Consider the following 22,614-nt stretch of genomic DNA (forward strand, 5'->3'; position numbering starts at 1 on the left):
CCTGATTTTAAACTTGCAATATACTGAATAGAAGCATAAAATAGCTTTGTAGAAAGAACTGTAATCATAAGTAATACAATTAAATTACATTTAATGTAAGCGAAAATAACTACTGATACCCATATAAACAGTCAAAACCAAGAAAAGTAATTTAAATTCCTCACAGTAGAAGAAGTGCAAACTGAAAAACCACTATTAGTATATAATATGAAACCTAGTATACTTTACTAAAGAATGCTTCATTATTCAAGATAAGGACAAGTACTGTACTTTAAATTATTTAGGAAAAGTAAGGTACTTCCTGTTATTAAAGGCCACATCATGGTACCCTCACAAACTTGTATAGGATGATAGTGCTCAGTTTCATAATCAAAGAGCAAACCAGCATTTTTCTGGCACATACAAAGACAGCAGCAATTTTAAGGCATATATTCAGTAATATATGTATTTTTCTTTAATAAGTTTTGTATGAATTCTGAAGGATCATTTTCTCTCACATCAAATTACATTTATAGAAACACACCTGCTTCCCAAGAGAAATAACTGATAGAATACAGAAATAGAAAATGACTGTTTCTGAAATTTACTGCCATCTACAACAGAAAATTTATGGAAAAGCATGAAAGTTGTATGAAAATATCTCTAGATATGTTTTCCAAAAATAACATATGCAATGTCTGCAAGAGATAAATTAAGAACAGAGTACTAAGTTTTTAACTCTGCTGTACAACTTCTGTAAATGTGAAGGACTTCACTAAAAGCACTATATTTCCAAGATGAAGATGGCATATGTTTTTAGCAGCAGCAAAAATTATAAAAGAAAAAATTCAGTAATTCTTCTCCAGATAAATTTTCATACACATACCACTACCCAAAGGAAAAATAAAATAAACCACTTCTGATACTCTATGTATGGAAAATATTTTCCCAATACCGCCACATAATCCGCAGACTGTAGGACAGATGCTCTTGTGCAATCTGCCCCTCTCAATAGGGCAGTCAGCAGTATAGTTGGGGAAGAAAAAAAAAAAGTTATTCAGATGGTCTTGCTGCTTCCTTAAACACTTTCAAGACAGGACATCCTTAGCTCGGTTGTAAGAACAGTCAGTTCCATGAGCAAAGTCAGGGGAATGGCATGGTGCAATCCTAAGAGTCCCTCACAAATTGAGAAACCTATAGAAAACACTGCTAAGAAACAGAGTAGCAGTCACAGCATAACAAATGGCTTGCAAGGAGACTACCTTCTACCAGCTCTAAATCCCAAAACTCACAGAGCACAGTAGAGAACAGCAGAGGAAAAACAAAACAACAGCTGAGAGTTAGTTTCAAATAAATCACAGAAAGGGACAATTATTTAATGGCAGGGATAACTAAACTCTAAAAGAGCTCTCAATGAAGAGTGGATAATTCATCTCCTTAAGGCATACTCCTTGAGAACAGATGCCTTTTTAGATGTTAAAATTTAGCCAAATAAAGGTTATTGGGACCAATTCGAGGCTAACTGTTACTGGAAATACGTACTGGTCTTTGATGAACACATAGTCAGACCAAACGATCTAAGAGCCTTTTGTTGGCCTTAGGCTTTCAAAATCTATGAGTTCCACTTCTCCGTATTAGAGATGTAATTGCAGGACTGAAGAAACAAATGTAAATTAAATGGGATTCTGGCAAAGGCTTGGTCCAGAAGAGAAACTCAGGCGTAGAAATTTTTGTTGCTATTGTTATTCATTAACGCAGTAAATGCTTTATGCTCAGGAGATTTTTTTTTTTTTTTTAAATGTCATTGTACAGACTTACCAAGACACAGCCTGGGATTGTGAAAGAAGAAGAAAGGCCATGGTTTTGAACATTCAACTACCTAAAAGTCCCTCCAAGTTTGAGAGGTATGTGTTACGTGATAATGTCAATGAAGACAGTAAACTTTTCGAATCCACAAGCCACATCCGCAACAGAGATTGATACACAAAAATTGTGTATACAAAAGAGTTCTGAGTCTTTTGACTGGGCTGGATTATCGATTTGAGAAGCACAAACAATTGTTCATTTGTTCTTTTGTAACATTTTTGATCAAAAAGTTTCCAAAGGGTAGAAAAATAATTTTGATTTTCAGCAATCTTTTGTTTCCTCCCTGAAAGGGACCCTAACTACAAAAGTTATTCCATTTGGCTCATTATATTCTGGTGGTTCTGTAATACTCTGACAAACTCAGTTACGACACAGCTTTAATGACACCATTAATTATGCATCATTGTTCCAAAGTAATTCTTACTATACATGAGTGGCAAAGTGGCAGTTACTTTCCTAAGATGCCACTCCAGTCGATATGTTATAATACAATAACATAATACCGATAATACAATCCACTGCTATTTTGATTGAAAAATTCTTTTGAAATGTAAAACTCTATTCTTTTCCAAGTACGAAGCCACAATGCCTCAAAACTTCAAACACATTCAGTGATACAGCTGACTCACTAAAATATTTCTCATTTGCTAAGGAGCTTTAGAAAACTTGTTCAGATCTTCATAGTGGTAAGAATTTCCACTCCAATGAGCCTAACTCAATTTCCAGTCAGTTCTACAGTTCACCACTGTCCAACAATCTCTCAAAAGCAAAGGAAAAAAATTTTCCTCAACAAGGTGAAACTACAGGCGAAACTTTTTTCAAGAAGTTTGGACTGTCCAAGTGTAGGACTACCCATTCTAAATGATACCTGAGAATCTTTTCACAGATGTTAAATTATGTGAAAAAGATTAAGAAAAGGAGAATAAGCTTGCTTTCTTATTCTGATTTTGCTGAACTAATTCAGTTTGAAGACAGAATAAGATATTTGCAGAATCAATGGTAAATACAAGTACTTTAGATACTCAGTTCAGCTTCCTTCAACACTAGAATTTGCATACAGAAATTACTATTAATAAATAGACCCAAGCTGGGCCAATAACATTTTAAAGATGAACACCTGACCAAGCGCACCATATGCAAGCTAGGAATATGACTCTGCAAGTCCTTCAATAAACAGTCTTAATGCATGTAAGTAAAACCTCACTACAGAAAAATAGCTGGTTTCAAAAAGCAAACTTCAAAATCTTCTTCACCTCTAAAGTATTTCTAAGCTTCTAAAGATCCATATTAAAAACGTTAAAAAAAAAAAAAAGAAAAGAAAAAGAGAGTCCTGTGAATTAAATCTCTCAGCCTGTTCTTACATTATCACACAAGAATTACAAATCCAGATGACTGTTTGTCAGACTTCCCTTTTTGCGTCTTTGAAGTTTTAAATAAATCTTTATAGCTACCAAGAAAAAAAAAAAAAAAAAATTTTCCCAGGCTGAAACATAAATTATTAGACTATCTGCACTACTTTGTATAAAACATTTTTTTTTCAATATGTAATGTCAACTCAAAACATATTCCGATATAGGGTACTGTTTCCATATATTCCTAGTGTCAACTGAAAACATCTGATTCACTTTGCTGCTGTTGAAAACAAATTCACTGGAATTGCAAACAATGCTCTAGTATTTAAAAAAAAAAAAGAAAAAAAAAAAAAAGGCAAACAAACAAAAAACCTAACTGCCCCAATAAACTAAAAACAGGAGAATACCTGACCACAGATGCAAACCATCAAAGCCATAGGAATACAAGTCATCACCAACACCATTTCCTCCCCATTCTGCTCCTCCCCCTGGATACGGTGAGTAGCCCTCTGTTGAAGCCCAGCCCACTCGTAGATGAGTTGATTCTGCTGTCACAAAGGGCTCCAGATGGTCCACCATAAGTTCATAGTACCATTTTCTGTATTGGGCAGAGCCTTCACTAATCCCCAAGAAGATGTTAGGTCGCATGCTTAAACAGAAAGAATAAAAGTGGTTATTAAAAACTTATCTCAAGAACATAATGAACTACTGCAGACTCTTCATTAAACTCAAATTTCATGTTTGTTTTGTGTGATTAAAACAACAGAAATCATTTTATTTCATAGAATCATAGATACCAGGTTAGAAGGGACCTCAAGGATCATCTGGTCCAATCTTTCTTTGCAAAAGCACAGTCTAGTCAAGATGGCCCAGCACCCTGTCCAGATGAATCTTAAAAGTTTTCAATGTTGCAGAATCCACCACTTCCCTGGGGACATTATTGTAATGGCTGATTGTTCTCACTGATTGTGAAAAGATTTTCCTCTTGTGTCCAATTGGAAACTTCCCAGGAGTAACTTGTACCCCTTACCCCTCATCTTTTCCATATGAGAGTCTCCATCTTCTCTGCAGCCACCCTTTAAATACCAGAACATGGTGGTAAGGTCTTCCTAAGCCTTCTTTTCTCAAGGCTGAACAAACTCAGTTCTCTCAGTCTTTCTTCATATGTCCGGCTTCCCAGGCCTTTGTTCATCTTTGTGGCCTTTCTCTGGACCCTCTCCAGCCTGTCCACATCTTTTTTGCATAGCAGGGACCAAAACTGAACACACTATTCCAGGTGTGGCCTGGCAAGTGCTGAGTAGAGTGGGATAATGATTTGTCTCTGTTGCTGTTGCCCTTGTTGATGCAACCCAGCATCCTTTTGGCTTTCTTTGCCACAGCAGCAGCATACTGTTCACTCATATTGTGTTTGCTGTCCACCAGGAGCCCCAGGTCCCATTCCAAAGAGCTGCTCCCCAGTCAGGTAGATCCCAGCCTGTGCTGCACTCCTGGATGATGTTTTCCCAGGTGTGAGAACTTACACCTGACCTTGTTGGACCATAAGGTTCTTGTTAGCCCATTCTTCCAGCCTATCCAGCTGTTCCTGTAGGGTGGCTCTCCCTACCGAGGTGTCCGCTTCCCTACTCAGTTCCACATCATCAGCAAACTTCATCAGGGTTCACTTGATCCCATCATCTGGACCACTTATGAAGCTATTAAGTAGCATTGGGCCCAATATCAATACCTGGGGGAACTCCACTTGAGACAGGTTGCCAGTTTGAAAAGGAGCTATTTACCACCACCCTCTGGGTGCAGCCTGTCAGCCAGATCCCCACCCACCACACAGACCACTTGTCTGGACCACAATGCACCAGTTTCTCAAGGAGAAGGCTGTGGGAAACTCTACTGAAAGCCTTGGAGAAATCCAGGCAGACAACGTCTACCACTCGCCTGACATGAATCAAGCAAGTTGCTTTGTCATAGAAGGCAATCAGGTTTGTCAAGCACAATTTGCCCTTGGTGAATCTGTACTGGCTTTTCTCAATCATGTGCTTCATTTGGCTGGTAGAATTATTTAAAATACTAGTAAGAATTAAGTATCTTAACAAAAGGTTTGGAAGTAAACCAGGTTTTCTGAGGTGATTATTTCTTTTAACCAGAAGTTTTATTCTGCTTTGTTCATAGATACAGATTTTTTTTCTTCTTCTTTTTACCTGCTCACATGGTTGACAAGACGTGTCTGTAAGAGTAGATCTCTTCCTGGCAGGAGATTATCACAGATTAGATGTTGATTAGACCGCACAGCTACTCCATGACAAACACAGAGAGAACACAAAACATCCAAAACCTGGGGGGAAAAAAAAATAAAAATTCTTTTAATCTTAAATAGTTTTCCATAATCACTGTGAGTTACTTCAGGCATCACAATGCTATATACCTTGTTACTGGAAAACATGTAAGGGTATGTAACTCATCCAACATAGTAGTTTCATTTTACAACAGTTCTGAAATTCACCTAACAATATTAAAACATATTCTTGCTGCTTCCCTTGAGAATTACTGTTATCAACGTTTTCATCGAAAAGAAGATAACATTCCTCTTTGCTTCTTCAAACTGCTCATATGTATTTTAAGAAAAGTTTCATTCCTAATTAATAAAGTATTTGAAATCTAACTTCTACACAGATCAACATGTTTGCTTTGTTCACAAATGTTCACCTAAATATACTTGTCTCTTCCTTGCCTACCTTATGGTTTCTTCCATGTTTGTCCAAAAGGCAGATGATTGATTTAATATGTCCTTCCTTAATAATGTTTAGAGCTTCTGGGCTTTCCACCAACACACAGTGTAAAACCTCTAGAATTCCTGGGGGGGGGGGGGGGGGGAAGAAATGTTATTTATTTAAAGTGCATATAAAATCATAACTGCACATCATATTTCCTAACACATTGCCCAGCAACAGGGAATAGTTTCAAAAATTATTGTATATGATAAACAAAATCAAATCAGGATTGATGCACTTCTAGACTTCCCAAAGTAAGTGAATGTAGTAAAAATCAGAAAGGACAGGAAAAAAGCTGTAAATCAATTTTAAATTTTAATAATAAATATGTGATGATCAACACTCACAAATTCAAGCAAGCTAGGTAAAATACTTGTTTTCCGTGGAGAGGTGAAGACTTCACACTACATATATATTATAATACATAAAATATGCTCTCCATATTTACAGTTTTCTGTTTCTTCCCTTAGAAAACCGTATGAACCATTAATGGAATCATGTACCTCTGAATTAGAGAGCAGAGATAAATTCCCAGTCTACTGGCCCATTGTGTATAATTTTCTTTGTGTGTGTAACAGCTATACTGGGAGCGACTGTGATGTTCTTAAAAGACCAAACAAACAGAAACAAGCATGAAACTAAGAAGTACAAGGAAGTAAGAACCACTAAATCTCCAGTGGTCCCTCAACTAAATGCAGTTCCAATCCCAATAAAGCAGCAGTCATTGCCATCAAGAATCATTTGCCTTAACACGGTTCCCTGCAATGGGGCAGTAAAACAATCTCTTATGTGTACTGGATCAAGTCACCACTTGCTTTGGGATCTTCCACATTTGGCAAAGACAAATATTATACATGTGGTTCATCATTATCAGTTGCTACAATTGTTGCCACAATGAGAAAAAACAGAGCACTGAGGGAAAGCTCAGCAGCTGTTTTAAACCTAGAGAGATGCAATTCCTATTTGCACTGTACATCTCATCATTCTGTCTTCATCCCTGTATTCAAGTCATGGCTCCAAATACTCAGCTTAACCCTTGCAAAGCAAGATCCATAGCATGAATCTTCTGTTCTTTGCCTGCTCTTTTTTAGTAAAAGAACATGTAGCACCGTAAACTCCCCTCAGTGTGTGTGTGGGGGGTAAATTCATCAGATAAAAACGCTGTCTCAGTAAGAGTACTGTGGTCTTTCTTTAATCCAAGTGAGGAAAAGATCATCAGCCACTACAGTTGAGTAGGACTAGGGTTTTACAGATTTTCAGTCTCAGTGCCCAGACAGCATGATGACACAGAAATTTTAGATTTGAAACAGTCTTTATGGTGATCAGCTGCCTTCCTCTCACCTTAATATTCCAGACTGGATCTAAAGCTTACAGCGGGGATCAAGTGCTTTTCTGTTAGATTTCCACTGATTTTGAACAAACTACTGAAAAAAATCTGTATCATAAATAAGTAACAGCTAATATTTAAGAATTTAAAGATTGTGGTTCATCCACATAACTGTCCTCAGTTTGCATCTGAGGTTTTCTGAATTTGTAAACAATAAAACTAAGCTTTTCAATTTGTAAACAATAGAAAAAATTAGAAATGCAAATTTAAGGAAAAAGAATATGTATTTTGATTTATCGGGTGAATTTTTACACACATTCCTGAGTAAGAATACAATATGGTTTGGAACATTACAACTAACTGATTATAAAGCCTCTCACAAACCAAACATTAAAAATTAACAGTTAATTGAGCAAGCATTTTAGAGACAACCAAGAAAAGCTGAAAACCAGAAACACTGAACAGAATTTAAAGTAATGAGTATTAAAAAAAAAATGTTAGAACAAATATATCCATTTCTGCTAAGTCTGAAATGCACGCTTATGCAGTGAATAATGAAATGCAATGAAATAAGTAATAACTATGAAACAATTACACACTGGTATTAAAACCATTATTTATAAGGAATATAAATGGACATGGGTTCCAAGTCTAATCTATTGTCTTTTATTGGAGCAGCAAAAAATCCCATCTGGAGAATTTCCCAAGTATCTTATTGAGGAAAGGAACATTAAACACCACTAACAACTTACAGAAATAACCTACCTATATAAAGATAAGCATTTGTAGGCTTGTTCTATTGTCATGCACCAACAAAGACTAAAACACCTTCAGTTCATGAATCTTTTTTTTTTTTACGGTTAATTCCAGATCAGCTTTTATTACTCTTACTTGCATTTAGATTCAGGTACACCTCTCTTAAAACCAAAAGTAAAAAGACCAACACAGCCAAAGAAACTGTAGACCTCCTCATAAAGAAAAACGAACAAAAAAATTATCTTACGAAGGACAGAAATTGTATGTAAAAATTTTTTAACTTTTTTTTTTTTTAAACTTAAGATTTTAGTTTTCCAGCCTTGTTAAGACCAAGTTACTCTGTGAGAAGAGACAACGGTTAGTTTTAAATTACTTGCTATGTGAAAGGTAGTCTCATTTTTTATTTCCCAAGAAAATCTGAATTAAAATGATGACTGGAATTCCCAGGGACTTCAGTTATGGCTGCAGTCATCTGACTTCATTCGTATTTCTTGTTTTAACATCAACCTACAGCACCATCACCTTTTATCTCCACACTATTTAACGTTTTTTCCAGGGATCTGGAGGAAGACATGCTGTCATCACTAATAAAGTGTACAGATTACTCAAGGACTGAAATGTAGTAAAGGTGGAAGACAACAGATACAGTGACAATTTCATTTACCTGGTAAAAAGGTTTCAAACAAAGTGTGTGTTTTAATATGTTTGAAGATGGAGTCATTCATATGTAAACAGAAAACGCAGGTGAACCTGTACAGATATTGTAGATAATTTTCCTGTTCTGTGCAGTGCCTCCAAAAAATGTCATATCCACAATATATTGAGCTAGATATGAACTCTCAAACTGATTCTGTAGCCCTGACAGTATAAGCAGAAATATCTCAACTACAAATAACAGAACATATTAAACCTGAATTTGACAGTGGTATGATCTGAGCTGCAATAGATGTATACTTCTGATATTGACAGTAAAAATATTGATTAAAAAAGATAAAAAACTAAGAGTCATAAGAGCAAGCTAAAAGAGTAGATGACCTATAGCAACATAGGAGGAGCACAATCCACGCAGCCTGCCAACTAGACAGGCAGGAGTCACCTGAACATGATAAAAGTACTCAGGGAGGTAAGAAAAGTGTTACAAAAGGATCCTCAATCTAGAGGGGTCATCTGTAACAAGATTGATGACTTTATTGTGTGCCACAGTGATCAGGGAATGCAGAGAAATCAATACATTCAAAACTTGGTAATTTATAGTTCACCACCTCTCACTGTAGCACTGAAACACACTTTTTAAACAGTAATCCACTATGAAATGATACCAAATAATGTAAGTGTGGTAACCATAACCTTGGAACTTTTAGATTTGTGTAGGTAGACTCATAATCTTAATTTTGTCTTAAAATAGTATACAGGGTTCATTGTCTAGTCTTAACCTTTTCAATAACAGAAGTAAAAATACTTTGAAGGTGTAAACATTCAACAGTAAATGAATGTTATCAATTAGACTCAGCTGCCACAGCAACTTCTTCAATTACTGCAGCATCTGAATGCTAATTATCAAACACACTTTGTTCTAAGGGCAAATTCCCTTGCTTTCAGAAAAAAAATCACGTAAGAATGTACAATGTTTGTTTGGACTGATCCACTTCCAGGTTGTCTACATGAAAGACAACTGCACCTTTTTTTCATTGGAGTTGCTCAAGGCAGTAAAGAAGGAAGTGTTAGAATTAATATAAATATCACAAACAGTATGATATGCAGAGTTTATGATGAAGATGAGTGAAAACACTTTCTTAATGACTAACAGATGAAAGGAAGCAGATATTTTCAGGACATGTTGACTCTTCTAATGTCATACGGTAGAATACTAGAATAAAATCCATGCTTTTCAAAAATAATACTCAAAATCTGTTATTATCTGGTTCCAAAAATCTTCACTTGAAGGATATTAGATTACTAACTTGCCCTATTGTATTTTTTATTACCTACGTTTTAATGCCTTTAAAATTCTAGCAGGACTAGTTAATCCCATCTGGAATATATTTCAGAATGAAAGACTAATCTAATATTAATTTATGCATTGAAGAGACAGCTGAAGAATTTGCATTGCATTATTCACTCAGCTCCTGTGATATCTCATTTCTAACACGATCGACTCTCAGACGCATTTATACTTCGACAAATCATCATTTTCTTTCTTTTGCTTTAGTGAAGATCAGGAATTCAATCAACTTCTAATCCAATTTTTATAGTGAACTCACAATTGCTGTTTATATAGTTAATGCCTTTATTCTATTTTCATAACATTTTTAGTTCAAGGATAAGAAAAAACTGGAAATAGGAATTTTATTGAAAATAGTTTATGGCATCAAATCTTTATTGCAACACGTTCAAGAAAACACTTGTAGATGTAGCTGGCAACTTCAACGCTGAAGGTGAACTTAATTTTGGTATGATTAATAGATCATGGTGTTTCCTCTTCACAAACACTCTACCTTAGAAAATGAATTAATTACTTTAGGTGAATATATGTCAGCTAATCTTATTTAACAGATGTAACATAATCCAATATTTCTCCCTATTGTAGACATACCACTGTAAATTAAAACAGTGAATAGCCTCCCCTCAAACAAGCCATATAAAGCTTAAAATCTGGCAAGCAAGCATCCCACATAAAATCATAAAAGCATATTTACATTCTAAAAGCTAAACCTACTGTGCTACTAATTAAAGCACAGCACAATTAGCACCTTGTATAAGTGACTCCCTCAAAACCAGAAAAGGTCTTAATCCTAAAATTAGTTTGGGAGGCAACATGTAAGTTATGTTACCAGAACATATGAGGAAGGAGTTCAAGTGGCCTAGTTCCTAGAAGAACTCAGAACAAACAAGCACTGCAAATACTAGTACGCTCGGAATTTTTGCAGCAAGTCATACGGTTCATTATGCAGCATGACAACAATGTCAGATTACTTTGCAGTTTACAGAATTCTTCTCATACCTTACTATAATATCATGAACATTTGTAGCGAGATGGGGTCAGTCACTCCTCCCAAGTAACAAGTGATAGGACAAGAGGAAATGGCCTCAAGTTGTGCTGGAGAGGATTAGATTGGACATTAGGAAAACATTTTCTACTGAATGAGTCGTCAAGCATTGGAAAAGGTGCCCAGGGAAGTGGTGGAGCCACTGTCCCTGGAGGTGTTCAAAAAATGTGTAGATGTGGCACTTTGGGTCACGGTTTAGTCGGCATGGTGGTATTAAGTCAACAGTTGGACTTGATGATCTCAGAGGTCTACTCAAACCTAATGATTCTATGATTCTATTTAGGTTTTAATTTTGAAACCTTAACTTCGAGATTAATTTTTAAAAATACATAAATACAAAACAGAATTCACGTAACACAGCATTTTTAGAGCTGTCAAAACAATTTTCATCTTGAACCTCCAAAAGTTGAGTGCAGTTTTGCACTATTCTGAAAATCCTAGTCCTGAGAGTTTCAGATGTAAAATTAGGTCTCTTAGGAAATAACTTCACTACAAACAACTGGGGAAATACATTGAAATTAAGGAAGCTGCAGTCAAACCCCATGCAACTGCATAATTGTGAGAACATTCTCCTTAGACGAATGCTGTCACACCAAAGGTGGGCTGTATGTAGTGGAGAAAAGATTGAGCTGACAATTTTGCCAATTTTTAAATGCTTGTTCTGGTTTAAATTCTCTGTTACTGAAATGTTCATGAAAGCAAGAAGATCACGGCATCTGCAGAGCAGGTTTCCCTAAAAGTAATGTAAAACAACATGAATGTTCAGTTATGACTGAAACAGCTCAGGTGCATGCCAGGAGTAGAAAGCAATAGCATAGTAAAACAGATCCCTCACCTTAAAAACATAGTTATGGAGCAAAAACAAAATTCTGCAAAAATACTTCTGTGCAACATTGCTGACTGGAGGGGCTTACACAGGTAAATGCATCAAAGTCTCTATACCAGCCCGCTCTTCTCTGAAGAGAAGAATAACTGACTTCAAAATGCTCTGCTTGCCCCAAGAGTTGACAAAGGAAAAGACTTCCAAGAGGAGAAGCATCAATGTGTAACTGCTCTTTGCAACTACACTGCAGATCTTGCCAATCAGTTAGTGAATTCCATGGCAGTTCATCCTTGGCTCTGAGACAGAACACTCCTACCGCTGACATTTGACAATATTTTCCCACGCTGTTGGTCAGATCATCTCAGGAACAGATTTATGGCAAATAAAATTCACGTGAATGTTTAATAACAAAGCGGAGGGGAACCCAAACACATTGTTTGCCTTGTTTACTATAGGACACATCTGTTCTCATGGCTGATGATGATCCTTTCGAGACTACTGAGGTAAGAATATTGGTAATATATGCCAAATGGTGATCTGCAGCTGAGACAACTCCAATTTTTACTCGGGATATTCAGCAATAGCAGGATATTTCTCATGTATTAATACCACAGTAAAAGGCTGATGAGAAAAACTGTGTTATGCATGTGACATTTCTTTTCAAATGTCTACTAGTACAAGTTAAACCAAAGAACTCTTACAATGGGGGTACATATTCCTTTCCTGGCATTCCTCCCTTAAGATGTCAATGAATCCAAGGACACAGCTATGTGTGGCAGAAGTACGATTCAGGAGTGGGAAGAACAGGATGGGGAAAGAAACTTTAATTCCTGAGGACAACTCTGTAATCAATGGCAAACTTTCATTGAAAGGAAGATTATCATGTTCCTTCCAGCTCATGGAACAACACACAACTCTAAAATAACAAGGTGATGGGGAAAAACTACAAATATGTAACTGGAAAGGTGTGTTACATTGTTCTCACTGTTGTTGTAACTATCCTGCCCATTTGTCTGACTACAAACCTTCCTGCCTTTTGAACTTAGTGTAGCACAATTACAGAAAATAAGGCTTGAGAGACTCTCAAGAGGCCATCTTCCAACAAAACAGTAACAAATATTATATATAACACAAAACAATCACAACTGCAACTAGAAAACATTTCTTAGTCTGTACTCAGAAACAGCTCCAGCAGGGTGAGAGCAGAGAACAGAAGAGGGGAAGGAGGGGAAACTATATGTATTAATAGTAATGACAAAGCAAAGTAAAAATGAACTACAGAGAGATTGAAAAAAAAACAAAAAACCAAAAAAACAACAGACAAAAAATATTAAAACACAGCAATCACTACACATTGAATATTTTTCAAATCTGTTGCTCGTCTTGTAGTGGATTCAAAATACCTTCCATGTGCTATTAATAATTAGCTCCTGAAATCCACCTTGTTACTTACACTTGCTGTGAAAAGCTAAACATGAACCAGAAACAGAAGATCAAAGCATATCAGGCAAGAGATATCAACTACAGTAGCTAGAACCAGACAATAAGAGAGAGACAGGTTAGGCCAAGTGTCTGTCTGGTATTACAGTAAAACCATTATTACATTTAATACAAGAGTTTCTATTAAATTGGTTGGACTACAATTCTGAGCATTGAAAATACAAATTACATAGGACATCACAAATATTTATACTGCAAGGTTCTTACAGTGAAATGACAAAGATAAATATAAATTAGAAGTATATTAACATTAACTTTCATTAACAAAAAAGAAACAAACAATTGCCTGTGGTAGCACAAGTGTTACAAAATTGTCTTTAGCTTTTTGGTTGCTTTCAATTCTTCTCTCCACAGGACTATTTTATACTCATTACTGACTTAAGACATAGAATTTTCTCAACTTCTATACTAGAAGGTATATTCTAAATACCTTTCCTACAAACATTTAGTGATTTCTCCTAATAGTGCAATTATATAAGGGCCCGTATAAGGGAAAAAAAAAAAAGCTTCTAGATTATGTTAATAACCTATATAAAAAGTTGAAATGTCTCAAACAGAAATTGCTTTTACTGTGTTATTATTTCATATGTTAACATCACTGAGCATTACAAGTACAACTCCTCCAATCTGTATTATTTATATTTCTGTATTTCCCTCTTCACTTTTAGATACAGGGAGGAAGAATTTTCAAGGCAAATTCCTTATCAGGTTTAAGAGCTTAATTTAGACTTCGAGCTCCTGCTTGCTGTTGAACGTTTCTGTGTAGTGAACGTGAGAAGTAAAGCTTTCTGTAAGAAGCAGTTAACATTTTTCTTATTTCACCTTTTTCATAATTTCTGTATTCTCATGTCCTATGATTCACTTAATTGGCAAATCAGATATTAAAAGATCTCACCACATCAGATACATGTTTTCAGTTACTGCTGTAACCTTTAGAACTCCACAAAGTATTATATGGGTAAGAAAAAAATTTAAGCACTGGCCTTACACTACACATGGGTGTTTTATTCCAATAAATGCTTTTACTAATCTTGAAAAACAAGAGCAGGGTGGGGATCAGGCTGCCATGACATTTCTTACAATGGTATTAGTTTGGGTTTCGATCTTTATGTAATCACCATTATGAAAGCATGCTTGAAAAGAGCCAAAAAAAAAAAATCAGTCTTAAGAGTCCAGAACTAATCACTCTATTTGAATCTCATTTCTTAGCTGCTGGGTCCAAGTTTGCTTACTGTCTACTGTTCAGATGCCCAGATGACATCATTTTGACATATTTTCATGGTGAAAAGAATAGCAATTAAATCTTCATGTAAGAAAAAACAGAAAAAGTTTGTATTTATATCAGTAAAATAGGGCAAGAGACTCAAGTATCACCCATGAAATCAACATTACTGATTGCAGAAATATAGTCCTACTATCTCTTCAGTAACTATGAGATACACTTAGCAGAGGTTCTTTAATGCAATGACATTTGTCTACCATCTGTTTACAAAATCAAACCAGACTTGCATCATGTTTCAAACACATACTTCTAGCAGTATTGTTATTAAAAAAACCCAAAAAACCAAAAAACCACCACATAGTAATTACTGCAGTAAGATTAGAAGACCATTTTTTTAAATAAGCACATGCCAAACATGGTAATCCAAATAACCACCTTTAAAGTCCTGTTAGACTACAATATTAATAACTACATTTAAGACAGTGAAGAGGTACACAGTAGCAAGCTGTCAATGCCAACAGGAATCATATATCACCAGGAAAAATTCTTAAGATATTATTTACATTTGCCTAACATGCAGTGTTCATGCTACTTATTTCTTACTGTGCTCAAAAAGTATGTTTTTCCAATATACTCCAAAGCGAGTTTTTTGATCCAATTTAGTTGCAGTATTTTTTTAAAAAATCAATTGGAATATTCAAAATACAATGTATTTGGTTGGCAGAGTAGGTTTACAGAGAACAGATTGCTTCCAAGGAAACAGAATCCAGGATCACCACTTCAGTGAGAAGTACAGTACAGCTTAGCCTAACTTCATTTACTTCCACTTTGAGCAACGCAGAGACTAATTAGTCTCATTAGCTTCTCATAGACACTAAGGGGTTAACTAATAGTGGTTCAGGAGTAAGATAAGACATTAGGTAATGACAAAGAAAAGAAATAAGCTAGCTTAAAGAATTGGTAGCTGAAGTGAGACAGAATTCCCAGATTCTCAACTTATAAATGCTTTTCAGGCATGCTTCTTCTTGTTAACTTCAAAAAGAAATTCAGATCTCAGGAGTGAGAGAGGTGATCAAAAAGGGAATGTGTATTATGAAGCTAACACTGTTACATGCAAATAAGGTATTTTCTGAAGATCCATTCATTACACGTACTCAAGTAGAATACATGAACTTCCCTACATCACCACTAAAGTCCTTCAAGAGACAAACTATATCCATTCCATATGGTTATTATTATATTTAGTTTGATACAAATCCTGAAAAGCATGCAGACTTCCAAAGAGGAGAGAAGGGAAGGTACTCGAATTAGAGGGAAAGCAACTTAATACAACTGAAACTGTAGAACAACTGTTTTGCCAAATGCTTTGTTTGCCTGAATTAAAAGATAACATTACAACTAATTGGTCAAGGAAAAGGAAAGACTGTCAGAACTTAAGGTAGAACTACAACTAAAATCGATATGTAAAAATATTACAGATATAAATCTCATTTTATTAATATAATTTACTCTCTAACATGAAGAACTTCATGAAAATTAGACCGAACAAGTATATTGCCAATTTTAAAGAATGCAAAACTGGTCAAATAAAGACATTAAAAATACTAAAAAGCATACCAGAAGAAGCTTCCAGTCTTTCTAATCTGCTGATCAACCAATCAAGAGATCCGGAAAATTGAGCACAATTTTTACGATTCCCTCGAATCAGAGCCGCTATTGGAAAAAGAGAGAGAGAGGGAGAAAAATAAACATAATTATAACTCCATTTAAATTAAAAGAATCCATGTCTTGTCTTGCCGGGGAGTATCCAGCAAGGTAGATTCTTAATCTTTCATTATTGATGTTCTTGATTTAAATTTGAATAACATGATTGATAGTTATATTTAAGCATAAGAAATATCCTTGGCATCAAATTAGCCTTTAAGGTATTTGAATTATTTTGGCTTTACAATCATCTCAATAATCCCTGCAGAATGCTCTACATGAAGTAGCCAGTACCAACACCACAAAAGTCAGCTGCTACTGTAGAAACAAATTTCTGTAAAACAGTATCTTGTAATGAAAGGAAACATTGGAAGAGCAGAATGTGAAGCCACCAACACAGGTGATGAACGTAAATTATTTTCTACTGATACAATACCTTTGTTCAAGAATAATAGGAGCTAAAACAAGATAGATGTCCAGGAACTGTTTGTCATATTTTTGACAGGACTGTAGAGAGGAAAAAACTGGTTTGAAACTGTTTCACCCTCATGCTTTAAGCTGAAGATTAAAGTAGACTGAATGCATGCACTGAACACTACCAGAATTCTCACTGAACACTGTAGGCACCCACAGGCCTGCCCTGTCCTGGAATACGTTCATTTGCCTGTATGTGCACACACACAAGCTCTTGCACAAGCCTCCAAAAACAAAAGGAGGCGGCAATAACATTTCTGTTTGGTGTGTGGAACAGTGCAAACTGCTTTTCTTGAGACTGTTTTCCAGTTTGGCCAACAAATTATTTTAATATGAAATTTCTATGGTTATTTTCAGCAGCAGAAACTGTTGGTCCTGCTAAGAGGCAATGGCCTCTTAAAATCTATGTTTTATTGCTGCGGAAATTCACCTCATATTGCAACTATGGTTTTATGCTGTTTCATTTATAAAAGCTTAAACTCACAATCTTGTGACATAAATATTATATGAAACTGTATCTGCAAAGCAGAAAAGCAATCTTGGAGTTAGTTATAAACAAGTCACTGCACTGACAGTTCTATATCATGAGGAAAGAGATCACAATCCAAGCGCTTCATAGCCAAAAAATCCAACCAAATAAAAAACCAACCAACCAAAACCAAACCCCTAACAAGCAAAAAAAAAAAAAACCAACCCCACTAAAAAAACCACCACCACCACCAAAACCTCTTTCTCTTACTGTATTGTATGAGGAAAAAAAAAAGCTATACCCTGAAATCTGACATAGTTAATTATGATCCTAGTTACTTGAAAATACTTGGGAATCACAAGAGAAGGACTGTCTTGTTAAAAGACATAGTTTAGAACTATGGAACACCTGTTTCTGTAAGTCACTTTTTTTATTGATTATAGGCAAACCACAATCTCACTCTGCTTCAGATACAAACATAAAATTAAGCCTGTAACGGTTCATTGCTTAACAGGACATCAATAAATTTAACTTCATTAACAGTAATAAGGCACAGATGGTTTCATAAATGCAGCTCAGCAGAAATTTGTGAAAGGTGACTATTCAGTGGTTAAAACTGCGCATTAAATGAGGCACACAGTCACTTGACATTGAAAACAAAAAATAATATCCAATAGTTGCTTCTTTTACTGCCCACTACTCTAAATAAGACTAACATCCAGTTTTAAAGAAATAAGGAACAGGATGTGGTCAGTCAGACATTAAAGTTACATCATTACATATACTCCTGTGCATCCTTTCATGATACAAAAGGATCAAACACAAATTCACAGTGCTTATGTGTAGTTGTAATAGAGGAAGGACAGATGCCTTAGTAGATACATGGCAATCATTTTTAATTGATTGAGGGTAGATTTCAATTGAACATAAAGAAGGATTTTTTTTTACAATAAGGGTGGTTGGACTAGATGGTCTTGAAAGGTCCCTTCCAACCCAAACCACTCTGATTCTATGATTTTTATATGCAATAGTATCCAGTCTCAACTCAGTCTGTAAATGCCTCCATTCTTGTCACAGTGAAATATATCACAATGTCAGTGACATGGCAAAAGCCATGAATTCTGGCACCGCAGTTTACTTCCATTATGTGCAGTCTCTTGCTTCAGCAGTTTGCTGAAGCAAGACTGTGCAAGCAATACAAGCAATATCCATTTGTCATCCATGCAATTACTGTACAGCTCCAGCATTATTCAGAATAGACCAACATACAAATTCATTATAGCTAGATCAAAGCCAGGCTTCTTAAGCATTAGCTGCCAGAAGATAATGCAGTTAGGGAAGTAACATAAGGAGGCAGGAGGGGCATGGAGACTGTGAAGTCAACAAAAGCTTGTGCGCTGTTCTCACTACAAGTCCATGGAAACAATACTTGGTATAGGACAAGTAGACTCTTTCAAAAGGAATTATTCTGGCCTTGTCAACTGGAAATTTCAGACTTAGAGACTCCAGTCTGAGCTGTGCTTAATGTAACAACAGATAAAACAAACTAAATTGTTACAAAAACTTCAACACTCCCCTATATCTATGAATAATCCAAACACAGCATTTTACACTCCATTGTCTACACTCTAAAAGGTCATCAGTTTATTTCATTGAGACATTAACTCTCTGGACCTAGTCTAGATATTTTTAAATGTTTATAATTCCTCCCACAACTTCTTTAATCGATTCTTAATAAATCTAATAACTGCCATTAGTACACATGAAATAATCACCTTTTTTAAATAAAGAAACAAAAAAAGCCTAAAGCAGATTCACTTAATTTAGTAGGCATATATGAGCTGAAAGATAGATTAAGATGTAAAATTTTTACTAATGTTCCTTCTAGATGATCTTTTTCTCTCAGAGTTGGACAAGCAGACATCCCCCAAAACCACATTATATAATGTCACATTTTCAAGCATTCATACAGGCATTAGGGTGAGTAAAGACAAAAGCAGAGAGAGGGAAAACATAACAGCAGTACTGCTGTGATAAGAAGCTCATACTAAGTTTCAGTATCATTTTCACTGTGAAAGCATAGTTTCATGCATCTTTTCCAAATTTTAACTGTTAAAGATAAAATTTGCTACCCTTTCTACCCGCCAATGGTTGAGCTACCTTCAAAAAATTCAGACTAAACAATCTGGTTGCTTGCAAGCGTGAAGATAGCCAAAGTTATATGGGGTTGTTTTGTTTTGTTGAAATACAGTGAAAACACCAAGAAAGATTTTTTTCATTTTCTATAACAGACCACAGAATTCTGAAAACAGACCACAGAATTCTGAAGACAGACATCTGCAAAAATACATGAAGAATGGAGCTGTAACACACAAACAAACATGAGAAAGGCCTACACCAGTCTGAGAAACATAAGACATGAGGAGGGGGAAGAAAAAGAAAAAAAAAAAAAAAGAGGGAAAGGATCTGGACACTCCACTCAAGAAATACAATATAATTCATGTTGCCAAGTCATAAAATTTCTCAGTATCAAATATCGTAAATCCAGCAGCAAAACCTCCCATCTACCTCTGTATAGAATTACAACATGAAGGACAACAATGTGCCACTGTTACAAACTACTCTTAGCTGAAATCAAAGCATTCTGATGTATCTGAAGTTTCAGTTCTGCTCTTGACTCATGTGCTGACTCACTTGTCACTATGCTGCAAGTTACAGAACTGGAGAGAGATGTACAGAAGGTGTATTTAGCTTACAACTATAAAACCCATGGAAACAAAACCCCAAAACACTAAAATTACCTTATAATGTTCATAAAATCTACCAATTTAGTGTAAGAAAGTGTCACTGTTGGTCACCCTTGCAAGCTGTGTGCATGCACCATGCTACAATCTTCAACTACATAGAGGTGGTAGATCTCAGCAACTTCTCAACCAGAATCAGCCATCGGAACCACCTTCTACCCTAATGGCCTGTAGTGAGGTGACAGCAGCCACTGTTCAGCTAGCTCTTTCTTTGCTCTGAGAGATCATGGGAGAGGGCTTCTGGTTTTCTCCATGATATTTACTGTGTTAACTTCCATTTCCTCCAACAGAAAAGGCAGTGGGCCAGACAGAAGCACCACATTGGTTTTATCAAGGGCTGTGCACCATATGCTGACAGCTTTTTTCTCCACCAAAAATTATTTTCTTCTTCAAGAGCACAAGATGATGAACCTACTTTGACCATGAAAAAGCTTTGTAACAGAACTCCTGCTCAGTTGCCTCACTTTGCTGTTGGGTAGTAAGGAGAGTTTACCTGAAGTGAGGCATGCCATTAAAATTTCATTTTCTGTGCCTCTGAATTTGGAGGAATGCAAGTTTTCAGTATGCCTTGTACACATGAAACACTGCTGACTGCTGAATATTCTGAAAAAAGGTCAGATCACATAGCTCTTAATTTGGGAACTAGCATTTATAGAGTCTTTTACCTAAATTTCTCTCTGTGTCTGTTCCTCTGAGTGAATGGGAGATACTACCTTCTCTATTTGCATTATTTTGAAAGTTTCCAACATAGTAATAGTTCTAACTATTCAGATTACTAATCATAAATGGCACAAAAGAACTCCAAGATAACAGCTTTCATAGAATCATAGAATGGTTTGGGTTGGAAGGGACCTTAAAGATCATCTAGTTCCAGCCACCCTGCCATGGGCAGGGACACCTTCCACTAGACCAGGCTGCTCAAAGCCCCCATCCAACCTGGTCTTGGACACTGCCAGGGAGGCAGCATCCACAACTTCTCTGGGCAACCTGGTCCAGTGTTTCACCACCCTCACAGGAAAGAATTTCTTCCTAATATCTAATACTAAATCTAACCCCTTTCAGTTTGAAACCATTACCCCTCATCCTATCACTGCACTCCCTGATCAAGAGTCCCCACCTTTCCTGTAGGCCCATTTTAAGTACTGGATGGCCACTATAAGGTCTCCCCAGTGCCTTATCTTCTCCAGGCTGAACAATCCCAACTCTCTCACAGCCTGTCCTCATGGGGTAGGTGCTCCAGCCCCTGATCATCTTCGTGGCCCTCCTCTGAACCTTTGTTTTCTAAATATGAATTAAAAGGCTTACAACAAATAAAGTTCAATGCCACACACTGAGTAGCAAAGAGAAAACTAAGTATTTTAAGTACCAATGATAAATGAGCATTAAATAGGGAATGGGTCCTATAGAAAAACTGCTATGTGATCATGTTTCACAATGCATACCCACAGAAAAGCCAGTTAATCATATACATACAACATTCACCTGGGCACTTCCTAACCACTTGACTCACTTCCTTTTACAAACTCATTAATCACTTGAGGAGTTTTAAATAGAATTGATGCATAACATAGCACTACTTGTACCTTTTCAATACCAAATTTTTCAGGACTGAGATTTAATATAAATGATAAATAAAATTATGCACGTTTTACTGGAAATTAAGATAAAAATCCCACATGAGAACTTTGTCCATACTCAAGTTTTTGCCAAAACACATGCAAGTTTAAAGGCAAGCAGGCTTTCACATTAGAGCTGGGATTTTTGAGAAAGAAAGAAGCATAGGCACATGTATGTAGCCTACACAAAGGACTGCTCAATGACAGGGACACATTACTGTCCCAGTCATTTGAGGTCAATGTTAATGTTAGTATTTAGACTTACCTATGGCATTGAGAAAAATGGATGACAGAGGAGCAAGGAACTGACAAAATGATCTTTTAGGCAGTAAAATCTCCAATTAACAACTTTTAGTTGCTAGTTGTAGATAATTAACAACTCAGTAAGAGTGAATATGCAGGCAGTTATAGTAGTGGATTAATAATCCTAATAATGAGTCATAGGAGAATATAAGTAACATATGCAATTCAAACTTGTGAGCAAACAAATCAGGTGATTAAAAGCTACTACCTAAATAGAAATTTGACCAGAACACCAACTAACACTTATGTACCTACAGAAGGTATTAAGAGATTTTCAGTGACTGCAGGTGGACAAGACCTTTATGGCATACTGCATCTATAAGAGTGTACCTTTCCATGGCACATTGTATCCTAGTATAACACTGGAGTCACTGGTCATTACTGACTAATAACAGGTGTCTTGGTTATAGAAGCTTTAGATTTATGCTGCAGCTCTGCATAGTTTATGAAAAAAATCATAGACTTCTACACAACTGACCACAATGTCACAGCTCCTTAACACAGGAATGACATTCACATATATTTTGTTCACACATTTTTAGGCAGCATACAAGACACATCAGCAATACGATGATATGAAAAAGCAATCATTTAATTGAAGTGAGAAACA

At 36.0% G+C, this 22,614-nt stretch overlaps 1 protein-coding gene across 1 annotated transcript in view; it reads right to left on the reverse strand.

Moving 5' to 3' along the window:
- Positions 1–22,614, reverse strand: part of RYR2 (ryanodine receptor 2) — a 323,964-nt gene that overhangs the window by 193,240 nt on the left and 108,110 nt on the right. The window contains exons 17-20 of the mRNA XM_086460401.1: positions 16,252–16,347; positions 5,924–6,042; positions 5,390–5,523; positions 3,605–3,846 (exon numbers count right to left, since the gene is read on the reverse strand). Of these exons, the coding sequence (XP_086316527.1) occupies positions 3,605–3,846; positions 5,390–5,523; positions 5,924–6,042; positions 16,252–16,347 (591 nt within the window). The remainder of the gene's footprint in view (positions 1–3,604; positions 3,847–5,389; positions 5,524–5,923; positions 6,043–16,251; positions 16,348–22,614) is intronic.

This window comes from Leptosomus discolor, chromosome 2 (genome assembly GCF_034619465.1).
Source record: "Leptosomus discolor isolate bLepDis1 chromosome 2, bLepDis1.hap2, whole genome shotgun sequence".
Lineage (NCBI taxonomy): Eukaryota > Metazoa > Chordata > Aves > Leptosomiformes > Leptosomidae > Leptosomus > Leptosomus discolor.